The 19,694-nt window shown below is 41.6% G+C and overlaps 1 protein-coding gene across 4 annotated transcripts in view; it reads left to right on the forward strand.

Annotated features, from left to right (window-relative positions):
• The first annotated feature begins 1,815 nt into the window (after positions 1-1,815).
• SKIL (SKI like proto-oncogene) overlaps positions 1,816-19,694 on the forward strand; it is a 33,687-nt gene continuing 15,808 nt past the window's right edge. The window contains exons 1-3 of one of the 4 annotated variants that reach the window (XM_074298179.1): positions 1,816-1,915; positions 5,755-5,950; positions 6,373-7,521. In XM_074298179.1, the coding sequence (XP_074154280.1) occupies positions 6,436-7,521 (1,086 nt within the window). In that variant the 5' untranslated portion in view covers positions 1,816-1,915; positions 5,755-5,950; positions 6,373-6,435. Of the gene's footprint in view, positions 1,916-3,413; positions 3,538-5,754; positions 5,951-6,372; positions 7,522-19,694 lie in introns of those variants that run through there. The other 3 variants (XM_074298178.1, XM_074298181.1, XM_074298180.1) reach the window with 3 other exon arrangements.

Here is a 19,694-nt window from a genome sequence, read left to right on the forward strand (position 1 = left end):
ATAGACCAAATGACAAAACTTGTGATAATAAAATTAAAGTCTAAAAGGGACAGAAAATTGGACACACCCCCCTCCCCCATTTCCTCAAAGAACACACAGAAGAAAACTCTGAACCTAATGAGGACTGAGTGCTTTAGTGCTGGGTGGGAACAGTTTCAATTCCTGATTTTCGGGCTGTGGTGGAATAAAACGAATCTTCCCTTAGTCCAATAATACTATTGAATATCTTGGAAAGTAATTTTGGCTTTTTAAAAACTAAAACTTCAATTCTCTTGAAACATGAATCTCCATTCTCCTCTTGTCCCCCCACCCCTAAATAAGAGAAAAAATTTGAAATGGGTTTGTTCTTGTTTAGTCAAGCCTGACTTTTTGTGATCCCATTTGAGGTTTTCTTGGCAGAGGTATGAGAGTAGTGTGTTATTTCATTCTCCAGGTCATTTTACAAATGAGGAAACTGAGGCAGACAGGGGGTAAGTGACGTGTCCACATTCACACAGCTAGTATCAGATCTGAACTGCCTGGCACTTTATTCACTGGCCCACCTAGTTATTTAACGGTTAATATTTACCTGCTGGTTCACAATTATATCTTATTTGTTCCTCACACAACAACCCTTCTTACAGATAAGGAAACTGAAGCTAGGAGAGCTTTGGTGAGACTTGTTCAGGATCATACAACTAGTAAATGTTGGAGATGAAATTTGAACTCAGGTTTCCTTGACTCTGGGTCTAGGGCTCTAACCACTGGTATATCTGGCAAATAACACTTTTTTATGACCTTCATTCTTCTTTCCTATGTACAATTTTCTATGTCCAAAGAGACTTTTTAGCAACAATCATTTCGTTTTCTTCAACAAACATCTATATACCTCTCCACTTATCCACCTCAGGCACTAGGTTAGGGCAGGAATCCAAACTTACTCCGTGTAACCATGGAAAAATCACTTTGCTTTTCTGGGACCCAGGCTCTCGAAAATGAGGACCGGTGATTTGCTCAGTCAACAAGCAATTATTAAACGCGTACTGTGTGACCGGCATTGTGCTAATATCTGGGCTTACAAATAGAAGCGGAGTTCTTGACCTTACTGAGCGTCCATTCTAATGTGGTGTTTGGCCTTTTGGGGGAATTCGTAGTGTTTGGCACAGAGCAAGTGCTTAATTAATGCTGGTTGATTGACTGAAGGGGAAGATAAAAGGAGGATCTGACTATAGCTCCAAATTCAATGAAACATGTTATGGCTGGCTAGGTAGCTAAGGTAATTTGAGGAAGAGAGAGCTATAATGACAGCGGAAATATATATGGGAGTTTACTAAAGTGCGCCTCATATGACCATCACTGGCCGCTCTGAGGGAGATAGGACACGTTTATAGGGTCATGTTTTTATAATCCTGGTTTTGGTTATTATTATTATTATTATTAATTTTTTTTTTTTTTACGGTTGGGCAATATTTATCCAGAGCGTGAGGAAACTGAGGCACAGAGCCTTCCCGGACAGAAGCGAGCCAGGATTTCTAAAGCGGCTGCCCCGGGCCAGACAGACCTTGGACCCGGCGCCGAGCATACAAGGTCACACAAAGAGCCCGCTTCTCTGCACTCGCATCCCTTCTGCTCCGTTAACATCAGAGCTGCTCAGACACCAGCACCACGCCGGCAGCGCCTCTCCCACACTCTCTTATTCCTTCAGCTCTTGGGTGGTTAGTCTCCACTCCTTCAGTTCCCCTCCCCATGTGAAAGTCAACCAATAAAAAAAAGAACCCAGAAAAAAAACCTCGCTATTGATGCTCTGGGTGTTTTAAATCGCACGAGGGGAGGGGCCCGGACCGGGGCCAGGGAGGGAGGGTGGCTGGGGCTCGCTTGGGCTGCAACTTTTTTTTTTATTCCAGACGACCGACTCCCTGGCTGCCCGCGGGCCGAGGTCAGTTCAGGCGAGGAGCCTCGGAGCGCGCCCTGTTCCGGGACGAGAGTCCAGGGGCCTAAGCAGTGGGGGGAGGGTTCGGGGCAGCCAGAGGCAAGGTCGGGGCGGGGCTCCTGTCTGCTGGTGTAGAGCTGGCTTTCTGGGGCGGGCTGGAGGCCCCGCGGTCTAGGAAGTACAGGGCGGGGGGGGGGGGGGGGGTTCCTGGAAAGAGGGGGAGGGGCGCCGGGAGCAGATGCTGTTCACCGCTGGGGGAGGGGTGTCCCTGACCTCCTCACTGAGGGGACTCGGAATAGCTGGAGGAGTTGGGGGGTGAGAGAGCAGATGCTGCCCGAGTGAGGGGGAGTCCCTGACCTCTTGAGTAGGGGGGCGTGAGGGGAAGGGGATCAGATGCGGCTTTCGGCTGGAGGAGGGGTGCTCCTGACTATCCTGTGTAAGGGACTGGGAAGGGCTTCGGGAGGGGGTGGACGAGTGGGGGGAAGATGTCCCTAGCATCTCCTGTGAGGGGTTTACGGGGGCGCTGGAGGTGTGTGTGCTGCCGCCCTCGACCTGGGGCTGGGGCGTCCCTCATCTCCCCGACGGAGGGCTTGCAGGGGAGTCTGGGAAGGGAGATGCAGCTCTTTCCCGGGGCATCCCTGACCTCCCCTGGTGGGGGATTCGCTGGGCGCCTGATGGGGATGGGGAGGTACTACTGTTTCCCTGATAGCTCCCGGGGGGACTCGTTAGGCCTCTTGGGGATGGGGAGGTGCTACTATTTCTTTGGGACAAGCCCCCCCCCTCATATCCCCCCGGGGGGGGGCTCGCTGGGCCCCTTGGTGGGAACAGGAAGGTGCTGCTGTCTCCGTGGGGGCACAGACCTTCCTGAAAGCCCCGAGAGGGTCTCGCTGGGGCTCCTGGTGGGGGGTGGGGAGGTGCTGCAGTCTCCCTGGAGCAGGAGCCCCCCTGATAACCCCAGAAGGGTCTCGCTGGGGCTCCTGGTGGGGGTGGGGAAGTGCCGCTGTCTCCCCGAGGCGGGGGCTTCCAGGGGCGTCGGGGGGCGCTGAGGCGCAGCCTCTCCCCGGGGCGGGGGCGCCCCGCGGTCTGGCTCCGGGCCCCCGCGGGGCGGGCCGCAGACAGCTGGCTCGGCCCCTCCCCCGCAGCCCGGCCGGGCGGGGCGGGAGGGAACATCCTGTCTGCTCTGGGCGCACCGCAGACAGGCTCGCGCGCCAGCCGGCCAGACGGCGCGCGGAGCCGCGAGGCCCAGGGAGCCCTGCGGGCGGGGGCGGGGGAGGGGAGCCGGACGCGCGCGGGGCGGTGTCGGCGGCGCGCCGGGCGGGAGAGCGGGGCGGGGCCGGAGCCACAATAGAACGCTGGGGCAGGGGGGCGCGCGCGCGCGAGCACGGCGGCGGGGCCCGCCCCTCCCCCTCCCCCCCGCGGCCCCTCCCCCGGGCAGCCGGAGACGGCGGCGGCGGCGGCGGCGTCTGCGGGAAGCTGTGTCTCCGCAGTGACGTGGGCGGTCTGTGTGCCCGGTGACGTCAGAGGGCTGGCTGTGTGTAGCCATGGGGGGGCGGGGGGTTCTGAGCGGCGGCGCCGGCGGAGCCCAGGGGAGCCTCGGAGCGGCGGCGGAGTCCGGGGCAGCAGCGCAGGTACGACCCGGCCCGGTCCGGCGCGGGGGGCCGAGGAGCGGCTCTGGGGGGCGGTGCGGGGGGCCGGGGGCCGCGGCTGCACTTGACCCCGGCGCCCGCCGGGGATGCCCCGGCCTCGGCCGGCCAGCCGAGCCGTCCGGGCGGGGCGCGGGGAGCGAGCCCGGACCTCCCGAACTTGCCGACCGTCCCCACGGTGCGGGCAGGGGGTTTCCGCTCGTGTCGGCACCCACCCGCGTCCTCTTGGCCGTCTGCTCGGTTGGGGGGAGGGCGACGAGGAAGGGGGCTGGAGACCACCGGGCTGGGGAGGGAGGAGATTTCCATCGGTGTCTGCCTCCCCTCCCCTCCCCCGTCTGTCTTCCCGAGTCCGTGTCTGCCTGTCCGTGTCCACCCCTTTCCCCGCGTCTGCCCTCCACCCCGTCTGTCTCCTCTTCTTTCTCCCTGGGGTCTTTACCCTGCCTCCCCCCACCTCCGTCTGCCGCTCCCCTCCGGTACCTTCCCCCACCCCATCTCCCGTCTGCTTCCCCCACCTCCTCCTCCGTCTGCTCCCCCCACCCCCACTCCTTATGCTCCCCCCTACACGGTCTGCCCCGCGCCCCCGCCCCTGCGTGGCGCCTACTTCCCGGAGTGGGGGCAGCATAGAAGGGGCGAGAGATGATTCAGGGGAGGGGGGAATGGCAGGAGGAGACTTTCCCCCTCACCCACGTCCCCTCCTCTGCGGTCTCAGTTCCGGAGTGGGGGTGACTGGGGGGAGGGGGACTGGGGATGTCCCTCTTTGGGGACCCTGCCGGAGGAGGTGGAGCGGCCGAAAGGGACTTTCACTAGTGTCTGCACTCTCCCCGCCCCCCAGCCACGGCCGAGTCTTGACCCGCGGGCGGCCAGCGCTGCTTAGTTTCAGGGGCCGCCGAGAGGGTGAGGATGGGAGGGTGGGCGAGGAAAGGCAGGGGATTTCCACCCGAGTGTCCCCTTGCTCCTCCACGCCGGCCTCCACCCTGTTTGAGTCTAGACTTGTTCCCGGAGGCAGACTGGCAGGGGGAGGGCTGGGGATGTCCCAGTCGGCTGGGGGAGGAGGAGGAGGAGGAAGAGGACGAGGAGGACTCCTATCTACTCCCTCCAGCCCCGTCCCCAGGGTCCTGGCTCCCCCACCCTTCCCTAGGGTTGGGAAGTGAGTGCTTGATTCCGCGTGGGTGTACAGGACTTTCAGGGTTCGGGGAATCCCCCGTTCTGCAGGTGATTCCTCCGGTGCTCGGCTGTTTGAGTCGGCTTCTCCTCGGAGGGCTGGAAGGCAGCGGCTTCCTAGTTCCTCCCTTCCCCGGTGGAGACGAGAGAATACTTCTGCCCCGTATTTTGGGCGGCCACGTTTCCTGTTCTCCCACCCCACCCCGTTTTCCCCCGATTTATTCAGGATTTCTTTTCAGGAGCAGGAAGTGGAAGGAGCATTCCCCTCACCCCCTTTTCCTTTCCCCTTTCTCCATTTGCATTCTTTGTGAACGGTGTCTGCCACTGCTTTTTGTCCCAGATTAGCCTTGTTCAAGGTTGGAGGGTCACAGGGTTGAAGCGGAGAGTTCCCTGTCTGCACACCCATTTGCTCACCTTTTGCACTTATTCGATTTTTTTTTTTTTTAAGCGAACGTTTGATTTCATAGCACTACAGAAAAAAAAAATAAATTCAGCTATCCCGGGCAATTAATGCAAAAAAAAAAAAAAAAATCAATTCAATTTAGATTAGGCCATCAATATTTACCCGTGAGAGTGAGTGCTGATTTGAACACTTTTTTTTTTTCTTCCTCTACTTGGAGTTAATTCTTTAGAATGATATTAGGGAACGCAGTAAGTAAATTATTATGGTTATAATGGCAGTTAAAAGAGGCTCTCTAGTGATTAGCTTTTGGGTGAGTTGATTCTACTGAAGCCTTTGTATAATTCTGTACATCGCGAGTGAGCCCCTCTGTTGCCTGCATACATATCTCTGCCTCTGATTGCTCCGGAGACACTTTTCAAGCCGCCTTCATGTTAAACTGGAGGATTCTTAAATGAAATTAAATAAATGGCTGTCAAATGAACTGATTTAAAGAAATTCTTAGTATTTTTTTAAAATCACCCTTTGTAAATGAACTGGCTTCAACATTGAGAAACTGCTTTCAAATGGAACCTTTGGTCCCTGGAACAAATTCAAATATAGCTTTTCCTTGTCTCCACCCCCTCCTTTCTTTTTTACAGATTAATTGAAAGGAGAATGAAAGGAGCATTGCTCAAGAAGCAAATCTGGCAGATTTTTCTTTAGGTGCTGTTTCTTTGGGTTGGAGGAATCCGGGTGGAGATCCAGATAGTGGTCATCTTTCCGGGAGACGGCTTGTCATTTATCTCCTAATCTCCACTGTCTTTTGGAAGAATACATTTTTTCCAGTGTCTTTAGGTGAATTTTAAATTTCTCTTCACTGTGTTAAAAATCATTTTGATAACGTGTCCAATTTTCTTATATATGGCCGAACATACTGGCATGAGATACAAATATCTCCGATATATGTTTTAGAAGAATTGCATTGAATCAGCACATCTTAAACTGAGATAATTAATGGCAATTTAAAAAAAATGTACCCGAAGGATACAGGAAGCAAAGCTCGTGTAGATTTAAAAATGTGTTACTGTACTTGGGAGCTGAGGCAAAAATATTAAATGCTTTTTATACTTGATGGTATAAAAGTGACAGTCACATTTTTTTGAAGGAACTAAAGTGAGGGTGTAAGATCTTTTGAGTAAATCAGAGCTTTTTTTAAAAAGAAATGTTGTGACTGAGACTCGTAAAGTTACTTTAAGCATTTTCTTATTTTCTTCCAGAGCAAACCACCGAACTAAGATGCAAATTTCATATTCAGCTATTTAAAGCTTAACAGTTCAGCCATGGAAACTCTCCAAGCTAGCTTCCCTTTGGTTCAAGGCTCCCATAAAAAACGGAATGGGCTACGAGATGAGGGTAGCCCTCCAATGAAAAAAATGATGACAGAAATGCACATAAATGGCAAAGTGCCAACGGTGAAGAAGGAGAATATGGATGACTATGGGGAAACTCCAATGGAGACTGATGGGGAAAAGGCCAAATCAAGCTGTCATTCAGTGTCTGAACCTTTACATTTAAATCCTAGTTTAAAGCACACACTGGCCCAGTTCCACTTAAGTAGCCAGAGCTCTCTGGGTGGACCTGCAGCATTTTCAGCTCGCTATTCCCAAGAAAGCATGTCGCCTACTGTATTCTTGCCTCTTCCATCCCCTCAGATTCTTCCCGGGCCATTGCTCATTCCTCCAGATAGTTCCACGGAACTTACTCAGACTGTCCTGGAAGGGGAATCTATTTCTTGTTTCCAGGTTGGAGGAGAAAAGAGACTCTGTTTGCCTCAAGTCTTAAATTCTGTCCTCCGGGATTTTTCACTCCAGCAAATAAATACCGTGTGTGATGACTTGTACATATATTGTTCACGCTGCACCTCGGAACAACTTCACATCCTGAAGGTGTTGGGAATCCTTCCGTTCAATGCCCCATCCTGTGGGCTGATCACACTCACTGATGCCCAGAGACTGTGTAATGCTTTGCTCCGTCCACGAACCTGCCCTCAAAATGGTAGCATGCTTCCTGCTAAAAACTCCTTGGCCAAGTTACAAGAAACTGGCAGGGCCTTTGAAGTGGAACATGAGTGCTTGGGTAAATGCCAGGGTTTATTTGCACCCCAGTTTTACGTTCAGCCCGATGCACCATGTATACAGTGTCTGGAGTGCTGTGGGATGTTTGCACCCCAGACGTTTGTGATGCATTCACACAGATCACCCGACAAGAGGACCTGCCACTGGGGCTTTGAATCAGCCAAGTGGCCTTGCTATCTCCATGTAAACCAAAAATACTTAGGGACGCCTGAAGAAAAGAAACTCAACAGTCTTTTAGAGGAAATGAAGGAGAAATTTAGTGTCCGGAGTGCAAAGAGATCTCAGTCCAAAGTAAGTGACTTCGTTCTGCCTTTTGAAAAGGTGCCCAATTGCTCTGATTGCAAGTGGGATCCATATTTTTCTAGAAGTGCATTGATTATTTCAAAATCAAACATCCTTTTAAGATGGCATTGGGTAGATCTTAGAAATGTAATTTGATGCATCTTTAGAGTGGTTACAAATGTAGTCAAATGAGAGAATATCATTGCTGTGGGAGGATAAATGGAAGTGAACTGTGCTGTTTCTATGATTCATGATCATTTACTTTTAAGCATTAGCTCCTTTTGCAAATAGAATAAGTGAACCACAGAGACATCTTGTGGTTTGCCCCAGTTGGCATTTTTGAGTGACACACCGATGATTTTTGGCATCATTTCCCTGTTGGACTATTCATTTTTTATAGTCTCTGGAATATGATAGTAGAAAAAAGATTTGTGTGAAAGATTTGTTTATCAGAATTTTATCTTAACATTTCATAGGAACTTTTTTTCTTTTTTCTTTTTTTTAAGAAGACTATATTTATTATGGTATAGGGTAATCTAAATAGGAGAAATAAGCAAAAAACTTAGAAAGGGAAATTTTTAGTTCAAGCAATGGGAAAGGAAAAAAAAAATCTGTCACAACAATGTTGATAAGATTAGTTTTTTAGTCCAGCCTTAATACTAAAGAAGACTAAATATTTTCCCTCTGAAGTAGCTTTTCTGATTCATATATAATCTTTTTTTTGGAGTGTTTTAGAACTTTGTTATGTTGAACAAATTTATCGAAATTGCAAAATCGTGAAATATGTACCGTTTAAAAATCTATAGTCACAACAGCAGCTATTTAGTTCTTTTTTTTTTTTTTTAATATATTCCAGGATTTTTTGTTTTTTGTTTTTCCAAAAGAAAAAGAAAATGAAACACAGATTAAATTACTACTTGAATGTGCTATAATAAGGAGCATAGCTAGGAATAGAATTTTGATTTCTTGCCGTGAATATGAGAATATTGCTCTTTAAAGATATGAGAATTATCTTATCTGCTCAGTTCTGGTGATGTAGAATGAAACAGAAAATTTGCTTGTGCTTGGGTTGGTGTATTTCTTGCTCAGCTCCCAATGCTTACTTAGCACAGTATCTGGCATATAGAAGGTACTTAATAAATGCTTGTTCCTGTTGCCTCTGTAGAGCAAGCTCCAGAAGTTGGAGTTCATTTCTATATCCCTGTATGGGTAGGTTCAGATTTTTGTTTTCTTTTTAGCAAGATTGATACCTCACATCTTCAAATTCAAATTTTCAGATTTACATACAATTTTGTTTAACTTCATATTGAAATGTGACTTCTTAGCCAAGTTACTTATTTATTGAATTATAAGTGTACATAATAATAATAATAGCTCCTTTTACTATGAATAATGTTGCACTTATAAGCAAAAGATGATTAAGATCGATCTTTCTGCTGATACCCTACCTATTCTGCCTTGGCCTTTGTGGTGCTTATTCTGATAGTATTCAAAATATAAGAACCGAGGATACTGGAAAATGCATTTCTTTGAATATACTTAGCCCAAATTAAAGGAACGAAATAATGTGGAAATGTCCACTGCTTTTCTTAAAGGTTTAAAACTCACCTTCAGTCTGTGATGTGCTTATATGTAATAAAGACCATCTATATAGACTTCTGTGTTAGCAAATTTGGATATTGAACACCCCAAAGGATTCTAGCTAAAATTCTCTTTGCCATTTATATTTAAGTAATTTGAAATTTTGCAGATCCTTTAAATACCTGACCTCATTTAAGCCTGACAGTAACCCTTGGTGGCTTGATCCTTCAGAAGAGGAACTTGAAACTTGAGAGATCTGGGTGTTGCTTAGGGTCATTCAGTGTCAGAGTAAATCTGAACTCAGTCTGGTTCCTGGACCCTGAGCTCAGAGCTGTGTCTACCCTATATCTCTGGCTTTTTTCTTGCTTATATTTGTATTTTTCCACTCAAATACTCACTGATTTAAACAATTGTCACATAGCAGAAAGTATTGTAATAGAAAATCTCAGAAAAAACAAATTTGAAAAAGCAAGTGTGTTCGACTCATTATTATTAATTGTAAATCAGTCTACCTAATTATACTTTGTTTTTAAGCAGTGTGTAAACATGTATAGAGATTTGGCCTAAAGCTAGGAAAACCTAAAATAAAGTTCCATCCTGACACTTTGTTTAAGGTTAACTCCTTTAAGTCTCTTAGTGCCCTGAGATACTTTGCAAGTTGTAGAAAAGGTGCTGACCTATCTGTGGAAGGGATTTCCTCATTTGGAAATAACTTATACCAATGAAATCGTGGATCCAGTTCCCTAACCCTGTTTGTAATGTCCAATTTAGCTTTCTGGAGAATCTCTGGACAGGGCTTGGTCTTTAGGTGGAGAAGTGATGAAAGCAGGAGGGCCACCATGAGGCTGGTCAAAGATGAAGTCCAGAGTCTTCTCTTGTGTTTGTGTCTGAGACTCCTGTGTCTGTGGCTGAGAGGCTCATTCCCAGTCCTCCCAGCCCTTAAATACTTCAGTATGATTATATCACTATAGCAACTGAGCATGTGCAACCATTACATCATCATATCACATTTAAGTATATGTTTAGAGAACCTTTATCTCATACTGAGTAGGTGCTTAACTATAAGCCCCCTGCTGTCCTCTATTCAAGTATACCTTTCCAGACTTCTGGCCCTCTACACTGTTAACCTATATATAAACCTGAAATATATTGATATTTTATGATGACCTAAGAAGGAAGTATTTGACTGGCCTAATGCATTTTTTTTTTTTTTGTTTCTAACTGTATATAGCTACACATTATAGTGCTTCTGAACTCCCAACTAAGCTCAGACTAAACTGTTAGAATACACACCCTGTATTTGTGTAAACCCCTCCCAAAAAAATTTCTGTCCTCATGTTTTAATGGTCTTTTATGTATTAATGTCTATTACATAGATAGAATTATAGAATTATATTTATTTTTGTAAGACAATTCAATTGGTACTTTAATTTGCATTTATATAACTGAAGCTTTGTTTTCTAGATTTTATTTAAAAACACAAACCAACCCCAAAGCTTTAAAATGAATAAGATGTTCCTTGTTCATGGAACTGAAGTAATCCTGATGAGGAAAAAGCAAAGTGACATCCTTATTTCTATTAGTCTTTATTTACCAGGAAAAATTGTTGATGTTTCTAAATATTTTTTGACTAGAATGAAAAATACAAGGAGTTGCATGCAGTGAAAATGAATGTGTAGGGGACAGAGCTTCCAAGGCCCTGAATTTTTTTTATGATTGTATGAATTCTAGACTTTGGAGATTTAAAAAAAAATATTATCTTTCTGCTACCTGTAAATGCCTGAAAGAGTACTTCTAAGTCTTTCAGTGAAAAATTATTTGCTGAAATCTGCTTGTATAGATCATCCCCTCTTGCTTCCTGTAAATTAATATCCTTTGTCCTATCCACCCCTTCCCCCCCCAAACTGATTACAGGTTACTTACTACACTCAAAAATAGTAGGAACAGATTTTGGTATTGTCATTTTAAAATGATATGGTAAATCCCATTGAGTTAGAGTACTAATTATTTATTTAGTCAGGTTGAAGTCATTTGCCTCTGTCTTATATGAGAGAAGAGCTATATCTAAACATTAAATAAAGAGTTTGTAATATTGACATTAAGGGATATTTCCTAATTTTGATTTTTTATGAATTTATTTTGGTTTAGTGATTAGTAAAGTTTTTGGAAAAAAAAACCAAACAAATCAAAAAATCTAAAATGAGGATCAATTTTCTTATTTTGTAACATTTTCTAACATCTCATTAAAAAAAAGTTGTCCATACAATTAATCTTAGCTTTGCTTTTTCTTTATTAACAATTATCTCCCTTCCAGTAGACAACTAGTCCCAAATCTGTATTCATTTCCCTTCTTAAAACCATTTTTATGTGTGAAGTACAACCTTGCCAGTGGTTTCGAGAGATTTTCTTTTGCTAATTAGTTCAAGTTGTCTGAGTAACTCAGTACAGTTTTACAATAAACTATATTTCAACTAATGTTTTTGTTAAGTATCATTAACTAGAATTGGACTTTGTCTGCTATATCACTTACAGAAAGTAGTCACTTTTCCAGAAAATTGTTGCTATTTTATAATTAGCATAAATTGGGGGTAACTGGGATGAGGTGTGTCCTATAGGTGAAATAGGGAACAGTATAAGAGCAAAGTACACATGAAGGACACCTGAAAAATCATTTTTTGATTTTTTGTTAAAATGAGATAATATAGATGAAAATGAAAGCTCTTACTAAAATATAAGTTAGGACTTACCCAACTCTCCCTGTAATGTTTAATGAATACATGCGGATTTCAGAAAGTGGAAGGGAACCTTAAAGGTTCAAATGTAGCTTGTTCCCTCTTTTTGTTTACATAGTAACAGTTTACTCCTTAAGTGTTTCAGTGGATATTTGCCAGGAAGCTATTTGACTGGAAGTGCTAGGGGAAGAATTGGAAACTGTTGCCATTTTCTGCTAGAATTCAGTGACTTGCAACTTAGTGGTTAAAAGATTGGGTTATTGTGAGAATTTGGAGTAATTAGGGACCTGCTTCCGGTAAAGTATCGATTTCAGTCTACCTGGAGCCGGAGACCTTTCCGGCTGAGCAGCTTAGCTGGGCTGCGACCGGTTATGATTGTCCCTTTGCTATCAGACTGGCCTGTCCCTGCTTCTGTGCTGGCATTTGGATCAGATGTTTAGAAGCGGTTTGGGAATAGCGCCACCTTATGGCCTAAGAAATGAGGTGTTCATCACAAGCTGGCTTTCAGGCCTAAAAAAAATTTCAAAAAAGGATTAGAGGGAAAGACTATTCATCTGATAAATTAATGTGTTACTTTGAGTATGGAAGTCAGAAAAGAGAAGAGGTAAAAAGGTGAGGATTTGTTTCAGGTAAAAGATGGCGATCTTGCTTGGATAACTTTGGAGCTGTACTTTGTTAGCAAAGAGCTGATTCTAATATTTGCCCGTGGCTATCGCTAGGATTATAAGTGAGGAAGAGGAATCATAATAATATTTGTATGTAAAGAGAAATCCTAATAAGCCAAAAAACCTAATAAAAATTGGGGAGAAGCACCACCTGAGTTTGGGTGCTTGGGGAGGCCAAAATGGGCTGGCCTTTGGAAGCCCTTCTTTCTGGTTGAGAGTTCAAGCTGTTGTTTCCTCATTATTCATTACTGCAAAGTGCTGAAACTCACCAGAGGGAAGTGGAGATAGTATATTCACCATAAAGGTGGAAGGAAGAAACATCTTCAGGTGCTCAGTGACCTTGAGAGCAACATACCTACTTCATGACCTTTTCTTAGTGATCCCTGGGATTTCATACTGTTCTCTTTCTGCCCTTTCCCTCGTGCCTTTATTTACCTTCTGATATTTTGTTTATATCTCTTTCTGAATGACTAGGTTACTTAGACTTTCTGGTTTAATTGCTTTATAGGGAAAAAAGAATGTCTTTGATTTGGTGTGAGAGGTTGGAGCACAGTTTGTTACTAATTGGATTTGGGGGAGGGAGTACAGTGTTTCTTCAGATTCAGGCTGAGGCTTCATCCAGCTCTGAAATTTTGCATTTCTGAGTCACTTGACTAGTCTGGGTCCATGTTTTCATTTGTAAAATGGAATAGACTTTACTGTTCCTTTTAGCCTCAAAATCCTGGGATATCCCTGCTGTGATTAGTGAGATTGCTGGAATCCCAAAGAGGGAAGTATTTCTGGTATCTCTAAAATGCTTTGATTTATCTAAAATAAACGCTTTATCTATTTAAAATCTTTGGTCATATGGGAAGTCTAAATGGTAGTTACTGCCCCCCAATCATGACTTTACTGAATTATAAATGTACATCATTTGTGACAATGTGTAATAATTAGCTTAAGTACGAAGTATAGTTATTTTGGGCACTTTTTTTTTTTTTTTTCTTTTTGTCTTTCCTTGTCTGTCTTGTCTTTTTTGGTATGAGCTGTAATTTTTTCTTGGGAAAAATGCATTTTTTTTAGTTGAGATTGTGAATTTAATTTCTCACCTATGTGTGAAGACAGTGCTAAGTGCTAAGGGAGAAACATCCGGAAGCCCATTCTTATGGGCTATGGCATCTGTGCAGAGATAAATACAGTCCAAGGTTGGGAGGGAGGAGGGAAAGGATAGACCTGGCCCAGCGGTTCGGGGAAGGTCTTAGGAGCCATAAAGCTGGGCCAAGGCTTCCTGGGGACACACAAGTCAAAGCTTTTCACGGTCTCTGAGAAACAGTGCAGTCCCTTTTATGTCATGTGTCACAAGTGTTCAGTTTATGTTATGTCGATGATAGACCAGCTCTGTGGGAAAGGTTTCCAAACAGCCTGTGCATTTAAGGAAATGTGGAGTAATAAAGAGAGAACTGCTTGGAAAGCCAGGAAGGCCTGGGTTTAAGTCCCAGCCCAGAGACATCCTGCCCATATGACCCAGGCGAGTCACTTCTCTGAGACCACTTACTGTCTAAGACTTACCTGCATTGGCGAAGAGAATTTTTCTAACCCCATACCAGGGAAGTCACCTGGCCCATCCCTCTTTGGATTGAGTACCACCGAATTCTGGCCTAAGAAAAAATTTGGACAATTTTCTACGGCTTAGAGTCTCAGAAAAAGGTGGTGGTGGTGGTGGGGGATGACCTAGCATTGTAATGGATTTTATTCTAAGAATCTTGATGTACAGTCATTGAGTAGATGTTTTGTACTTTTTTCTTGTAGATAATTTAAAGCAAGAGATGCATGTTTATTATAAAACACTTTAGTACCTGTGCCTTTCCAGCCTACAAAAACACATTCATTCAGCTAGATGACAAATAAAAGTACTAATAATTGAAAGCGAGCTAGAAGCTTACAAAAGGGCTTGGATCACATCTTGTCATTTTAAAAAAATTAAATCTGTTAAAATTAATGATTGGCATGTGATTATATATAAAGCTAAGATTTATTGTAAATTTAATTTTTATTTTCAAAAAATGCCAGAAGGGATATCAGAAGTTATTTAATTTGAGCCCTTCATTTTATTTATTAAAAAAAAAAAATCCTGAATTTAACAAACACCAAAAAAAGAGAACATTTCTGTACACACAAAGAACATAAAAAGAGGATTATATGAGGAATCATGAATCTTTTAAGTACAGCCTGTTTTTTAAAAAGTATAAAATAAGTTCAGCATGTTATTTTCAAAGCTAGCCTACTTGCCTGTATCTCCTTTTAAGGTCCTGGTCTCCTTTTTACATTAAAAAAAAAAAAAAAAAAGTCTGAATGGTCTTTATCCTCTAACAACAACAATAATATTATGAACTCCTCCTCCCTTATTTTTATCCCTCTCAATAAAAAAAAAATTTTTTCTTGAATATAATCAAACTCGCAGATTGGCCAAGCCCAGTACATACTTTTATTCTTCACCTTAAGACTGTCGCTTCTCTTAGGAGGGGGAAGTAAACATGAAAGTTGAGCTATTTTAAAAAATCTTGCATACAAAGTTCATATTATATGTTTTCTAGTTACTTGCCACCTTGTAACACATCTCTATTTTAGCTGTTGAATTGCTTATTTATAACTTGGTGAGATCTGGAGGAAATCTAATACACTAAGGTGTTTAGGGTTTTTTTCTGTGTGAATTTTTTTTTCTTGTCTTTTTTTTATATTAGTGTACCTTTTGTAGTCTACTGATATCTGCACTGAGCACTAGAATTTCTTGCTACTACACATAGGAAAAATTGCTAAACAGGTATGTTCACTCTGTGCCTAAAGTTGTACTAATTAACTATGTGGGTCAGCACGTCCTGGCATGTTTGGAATTATTAGCAACCAATATCACATCAGGAGTGAATAGTGAGATTTTAATTTTCTTCATGTAACAGGCATTTAGGAATGTAGACTAGGTATTTCACATGTGTGAGAGTGATATTGATAGATGATTCACTTGATAGATATATTTATTTGTGAAGCTATTATTCTTTTGAACATTTTGGGTAAACTAATAAATACATTCTATTCATATGTCTCTCCACTCTTAGTGGTTGTTAGTCTTACAGATTTGGCAATTGAGGATTTAATTTTAATTCTTCTTTAGTGCTATCTTGTCTGATTTTTAATATTAAATACTACATTTTCAGACCTTTAGACAATATAGCACTACTTTTTCTAATTCCTGGTATTAAAAAATCTTGAGGAAAGTCTTCAGTAAGTGTTTGATTCTGGATAGATCTTTGTAACATACTCCTGATATCCACTGTCTTGTAGCATGGGAGTGGAGTACCAGGACCTTCCAGTGTCTGGAAGATCTTCCTCTATAGATCTCTTTAGAGAGCCTCATGGTTGCAGAATATTGCCTATCAAGTCACATCATTTTTTGGCCACAGTAACCTGTGAAGACTCTGGTGAGGTTGTCAAAGGTTGTGATTTGAATTTGTGAGTGGTGAGGTAGCCCATGTTTATTCTAACATGATTATTTCCCATTTTATTTAATATGGTCCTGGAACTTATTTGAAAAAACATGATTTTATACTGGTGTAAAATAGTAGTGGGCTAAATGTGTGATGAGAGAATAATTAGCTTATAAAAGAAGTTCTTTACTTTTTTTGTGTTGCTGACCTCTTTTGGCAGTTTAGTGTATCCTCAAGCCCCTTCATTAGGACTGGTTTTAATATGCAGAAAATAAAATACTTAGGATTACATCATTTGAAATAAAGTTGTCAAAATGTATTCTTTTCAAACTCCAAATTTGTAGATCATAAGTTAGGATCTGAAGTATCTATTTATGCAATAATTATTTTATACTTATTTAATTTTTGAGCATGGTGGCTAATAACTTTGAAACATCTGAATTTTAGAACAAGTTGCAGATAGGTGAAATGGTTCTTAATACTTTAAAAATTTAAGATTTTCAACTTAATAATTATAACAAAACACTGAATTAAGCGTGTTCCTTTATGTAGAAGATAGAATGAAGAATTTTCTAGTTTATTTTTTCTTCCCAAATGTGACTTAGATTATTTTCCATCTAAGAGCCCAATACAAATTATTATGTGCTCAGCAAACACTGGATTTTTATTAGAAGATTCACTTAAAGGAATTTCAATAAAGATAACATATTAAATCAAAGGGGGAGACAAACATATGGAAAAGGATAAAGGCTTGCTTAAGACTTAAATTAATATTTATTTTCCCCCCTAATGACTGGTAAAAACAATTTTTAGCATCTATTTAAATTTTTTTTATTAAAACTTTTATTTTTCAAAACATATGCGTGGACAGTTCTTCAACATTAGTCCTTGCAAAACCTTGTGTTCCAATTTTTCTTCCTTTCCCCTATGCCCTCCCCTAGATAGCAGGTAGTACAATATATGTTAAATAGGGTAAAAATATATTAGCATCCATTTAATGGATTTTTTGAGTTCCAAATTTTCTCCCACTCTTCTTCCCTTCTCCTTAAGCAATTTAATATAGGTTATGCAAAGCCTGTTTTGTATTAGTCATGTTTGAAAGAAAAATATTGAAAAATACATAGAAAAAGTGAAAAATAGTATGCTTTAATCTACATTCAAACTCCATAAGTTCATTCCCTAGAGGTGAATAGCATTCTTCATCATGAGTCCTTATGGATTGTCTTGGATCATTGGATTGCTGAGAAGAATCTAAATCATTTATATTTCTTCAGCATACAAATATTGCTGTTACTGTAGACAATGTTTTTTTGGTTCTGCTCTATTTACTTTGCATCAGTTCATGTATTGCTTAGGACTTTTATTTAATAGCGCTTTTACATCAACAATTTCAGATAAATCCTAATTAAGTCAATTAACATTTTCTTCCATTTTAAGAAATTTTATGCAGTTTAATCATTTAAAGAGATTTTTAAACAAGTGTTGAGATGTCTGAAATTTAGCTTGTGCATGTTGTGCATGTAGCCAAATTGTAATGTTCTTGTTAGCTTTCTGGAGATCTTGGGACCAGCCTTGTTTTCAGCAGAATAATCACCATGAGAATAGTCAGGGATAAAGTCCAGAAGTCTTTATTGTCTCCTTCACAGTCTGTCTCCTTTGCCTGGAGCCCAGTTAGTTTTCTGGAGGCCCTCCAGAATGGGTCTTGGTTTCAGTGCAGGAGGCAGGAGAGCCACCTCAAGGTTGGTGAAGATGGAATGATGAACATCACACTGTTTGGGATTGATAATTACAAGACTCTATCTTGATTTTTTTTTTTTTTTTTGTTAAGCAGCATGTTTTTGTGGCTAAATAGATGAAATATAGAACTTGTTACCCCATTGAAAGGCACAAGGCCAGATAACTGTTGCTTGAGCTCATTTTTATTCTTGTTTTGTAGCTGCCTCACTGCTGTGCAGCAGAATCACTTTGTTCCTTTTTGAAGTCCTAATTTGTCAGTTGACACAAATACAGAAGGAATAAGAGATTCCACTCTGCATCTGTGAATGGTTCATTGCTTAGTATGTATTTCTTCAATTGTTTCTAACATGCAGTTAGGATAATTTATTGTTGGGTTTTGTTTACTGTAGCCATACATAGTGAAATTAACCTCAATCATTTTATTATACTCACTCATGTATTTTTCTCTCCATCCTTTGTATAATTCATTTAGCATGGCAGTTTCCCAGTAATTCTAGAAATTCTTCTGTAGTTCCTTTAGGAGGCAAGACTTGAAAGATACAAACCAGAGGGATGGGTGGGAAGAAGTCTAAGGCTGCTATTGGTGTATGAAGACTTATTTTCAGACATACACAAAATCTAGTATTGAGTAGGTAAAGAATTGTGCAAGTAAATAACACTTGCTTATGTGGCATAAAAGGAAATAAACCACATGCAGAAAATAAATTTGGTGGTCTTGGACTTAGGTCATAATGGGAGTCTTCTAAAATTAGATGTCAGAAGAGATTTGTGGCATAAAGGGTGATACTATAAGCAAATTAAGAGAACAAAGGAATGGCCTACCTCTCAGATTTGTGGAGGAAAAAAAAAGGAATTTATGGTCAAAGAAGAACTAGAGAATATTATAAAATACAAAATGGATAATTTTGATTGTATTAAATTAAAAAGGTTTTGTACAAACAAAACAAATGTAGCCAAGATTTGAAAGGAAGCAGAAAACTGGGGGGAAAATGTTTACATCCAAGAATTCTGCTAAAGGCTTCACTTCTAAAGTATAGAGCGAACTGACTCATATTTATAAGAATATAAGCCATTCTCCAAATGATAAATGGTCAAAGGATATGAACAGACAATTTTCAGATGAAAAAATTAAAACCATTTCTAATCATATGAAAAAATCACTATTGATTAGAGAAATGCAAATTAAGACAACTCTTAGATTAGGTAAGATGACAGGAAAAGAAATAATAAATATTGGAAGAGATGTGGGAAAACTGGAACACTAATACATTGGGGGGGGAGTTGTAAACTAATCTAATTATTCTGCAGAGCAATATGGAACTATACCCAAAGGGCTTTCAAACTGTGCATACCTTTTGATCCAGCAGTGTCTCTACTGGGTCTATATCCTAAAGAGATCATTAAAAAGGGGAATACACATATGTAAAATGGTTTTGGGCATTCCTTTTTGTAGTAGCAAGGAAATGGAAAGTGAGTGGATGTTCTTCAGTTGGAGAGTAGCTGAATAAGTTATGGCAGATGAATGTTATAGAATATTATTGTTTTATAAGAAACGATTAGCAGGATGATTTTTAAAAAGACTAGAGACTTACATGAACTAATACTAAGTGAAGTTAGTAGGACCAAAAGAACATTGTACACAGCAACAAGATCATACAATGATCAACTATGATGGACTTGGCTCTTTTCAACAATGAGATGATTTAGGCCAATTCCAATAAACTTATGATAAGACAGAGCCATCTTCATTCAGAGAAAGGCCTGTGGGGCTAATTGGATCACAACATATATTTTCATCTTTTCTGTTGTTGTTTGCTTGTTTTTTTTTTTTTTTCCCTCATTTTTCTCCTTTTTGATCTGATTTTTCACACAGCATGATAAATGTGGAAATATGTATAGAAGAATTATACATATTTAATATATATTGGATCACTTGCTGTCTAGGGGAGAGGAATGGGTTAGCTTTTGATGACTGCTGCTTTATAATATAGTTTTAAGTCCGATACAGT

This window comes from Sminthopsis crassicaudata, chromosome 3, assembly GCF_048593235.1.
Source record: "Sminthopsis crassicaudata isolate SCR6 chromosome 3, ASM4859323v1, whole genome shotgun sequence".
Taxonomy (NCBI): Eukaryota; Metazoa; Chordata; class Mammalia; order Dasyuromorphia; family Dasyuridae; genus Sminthopsis; species Sminthopsis crassicaudata.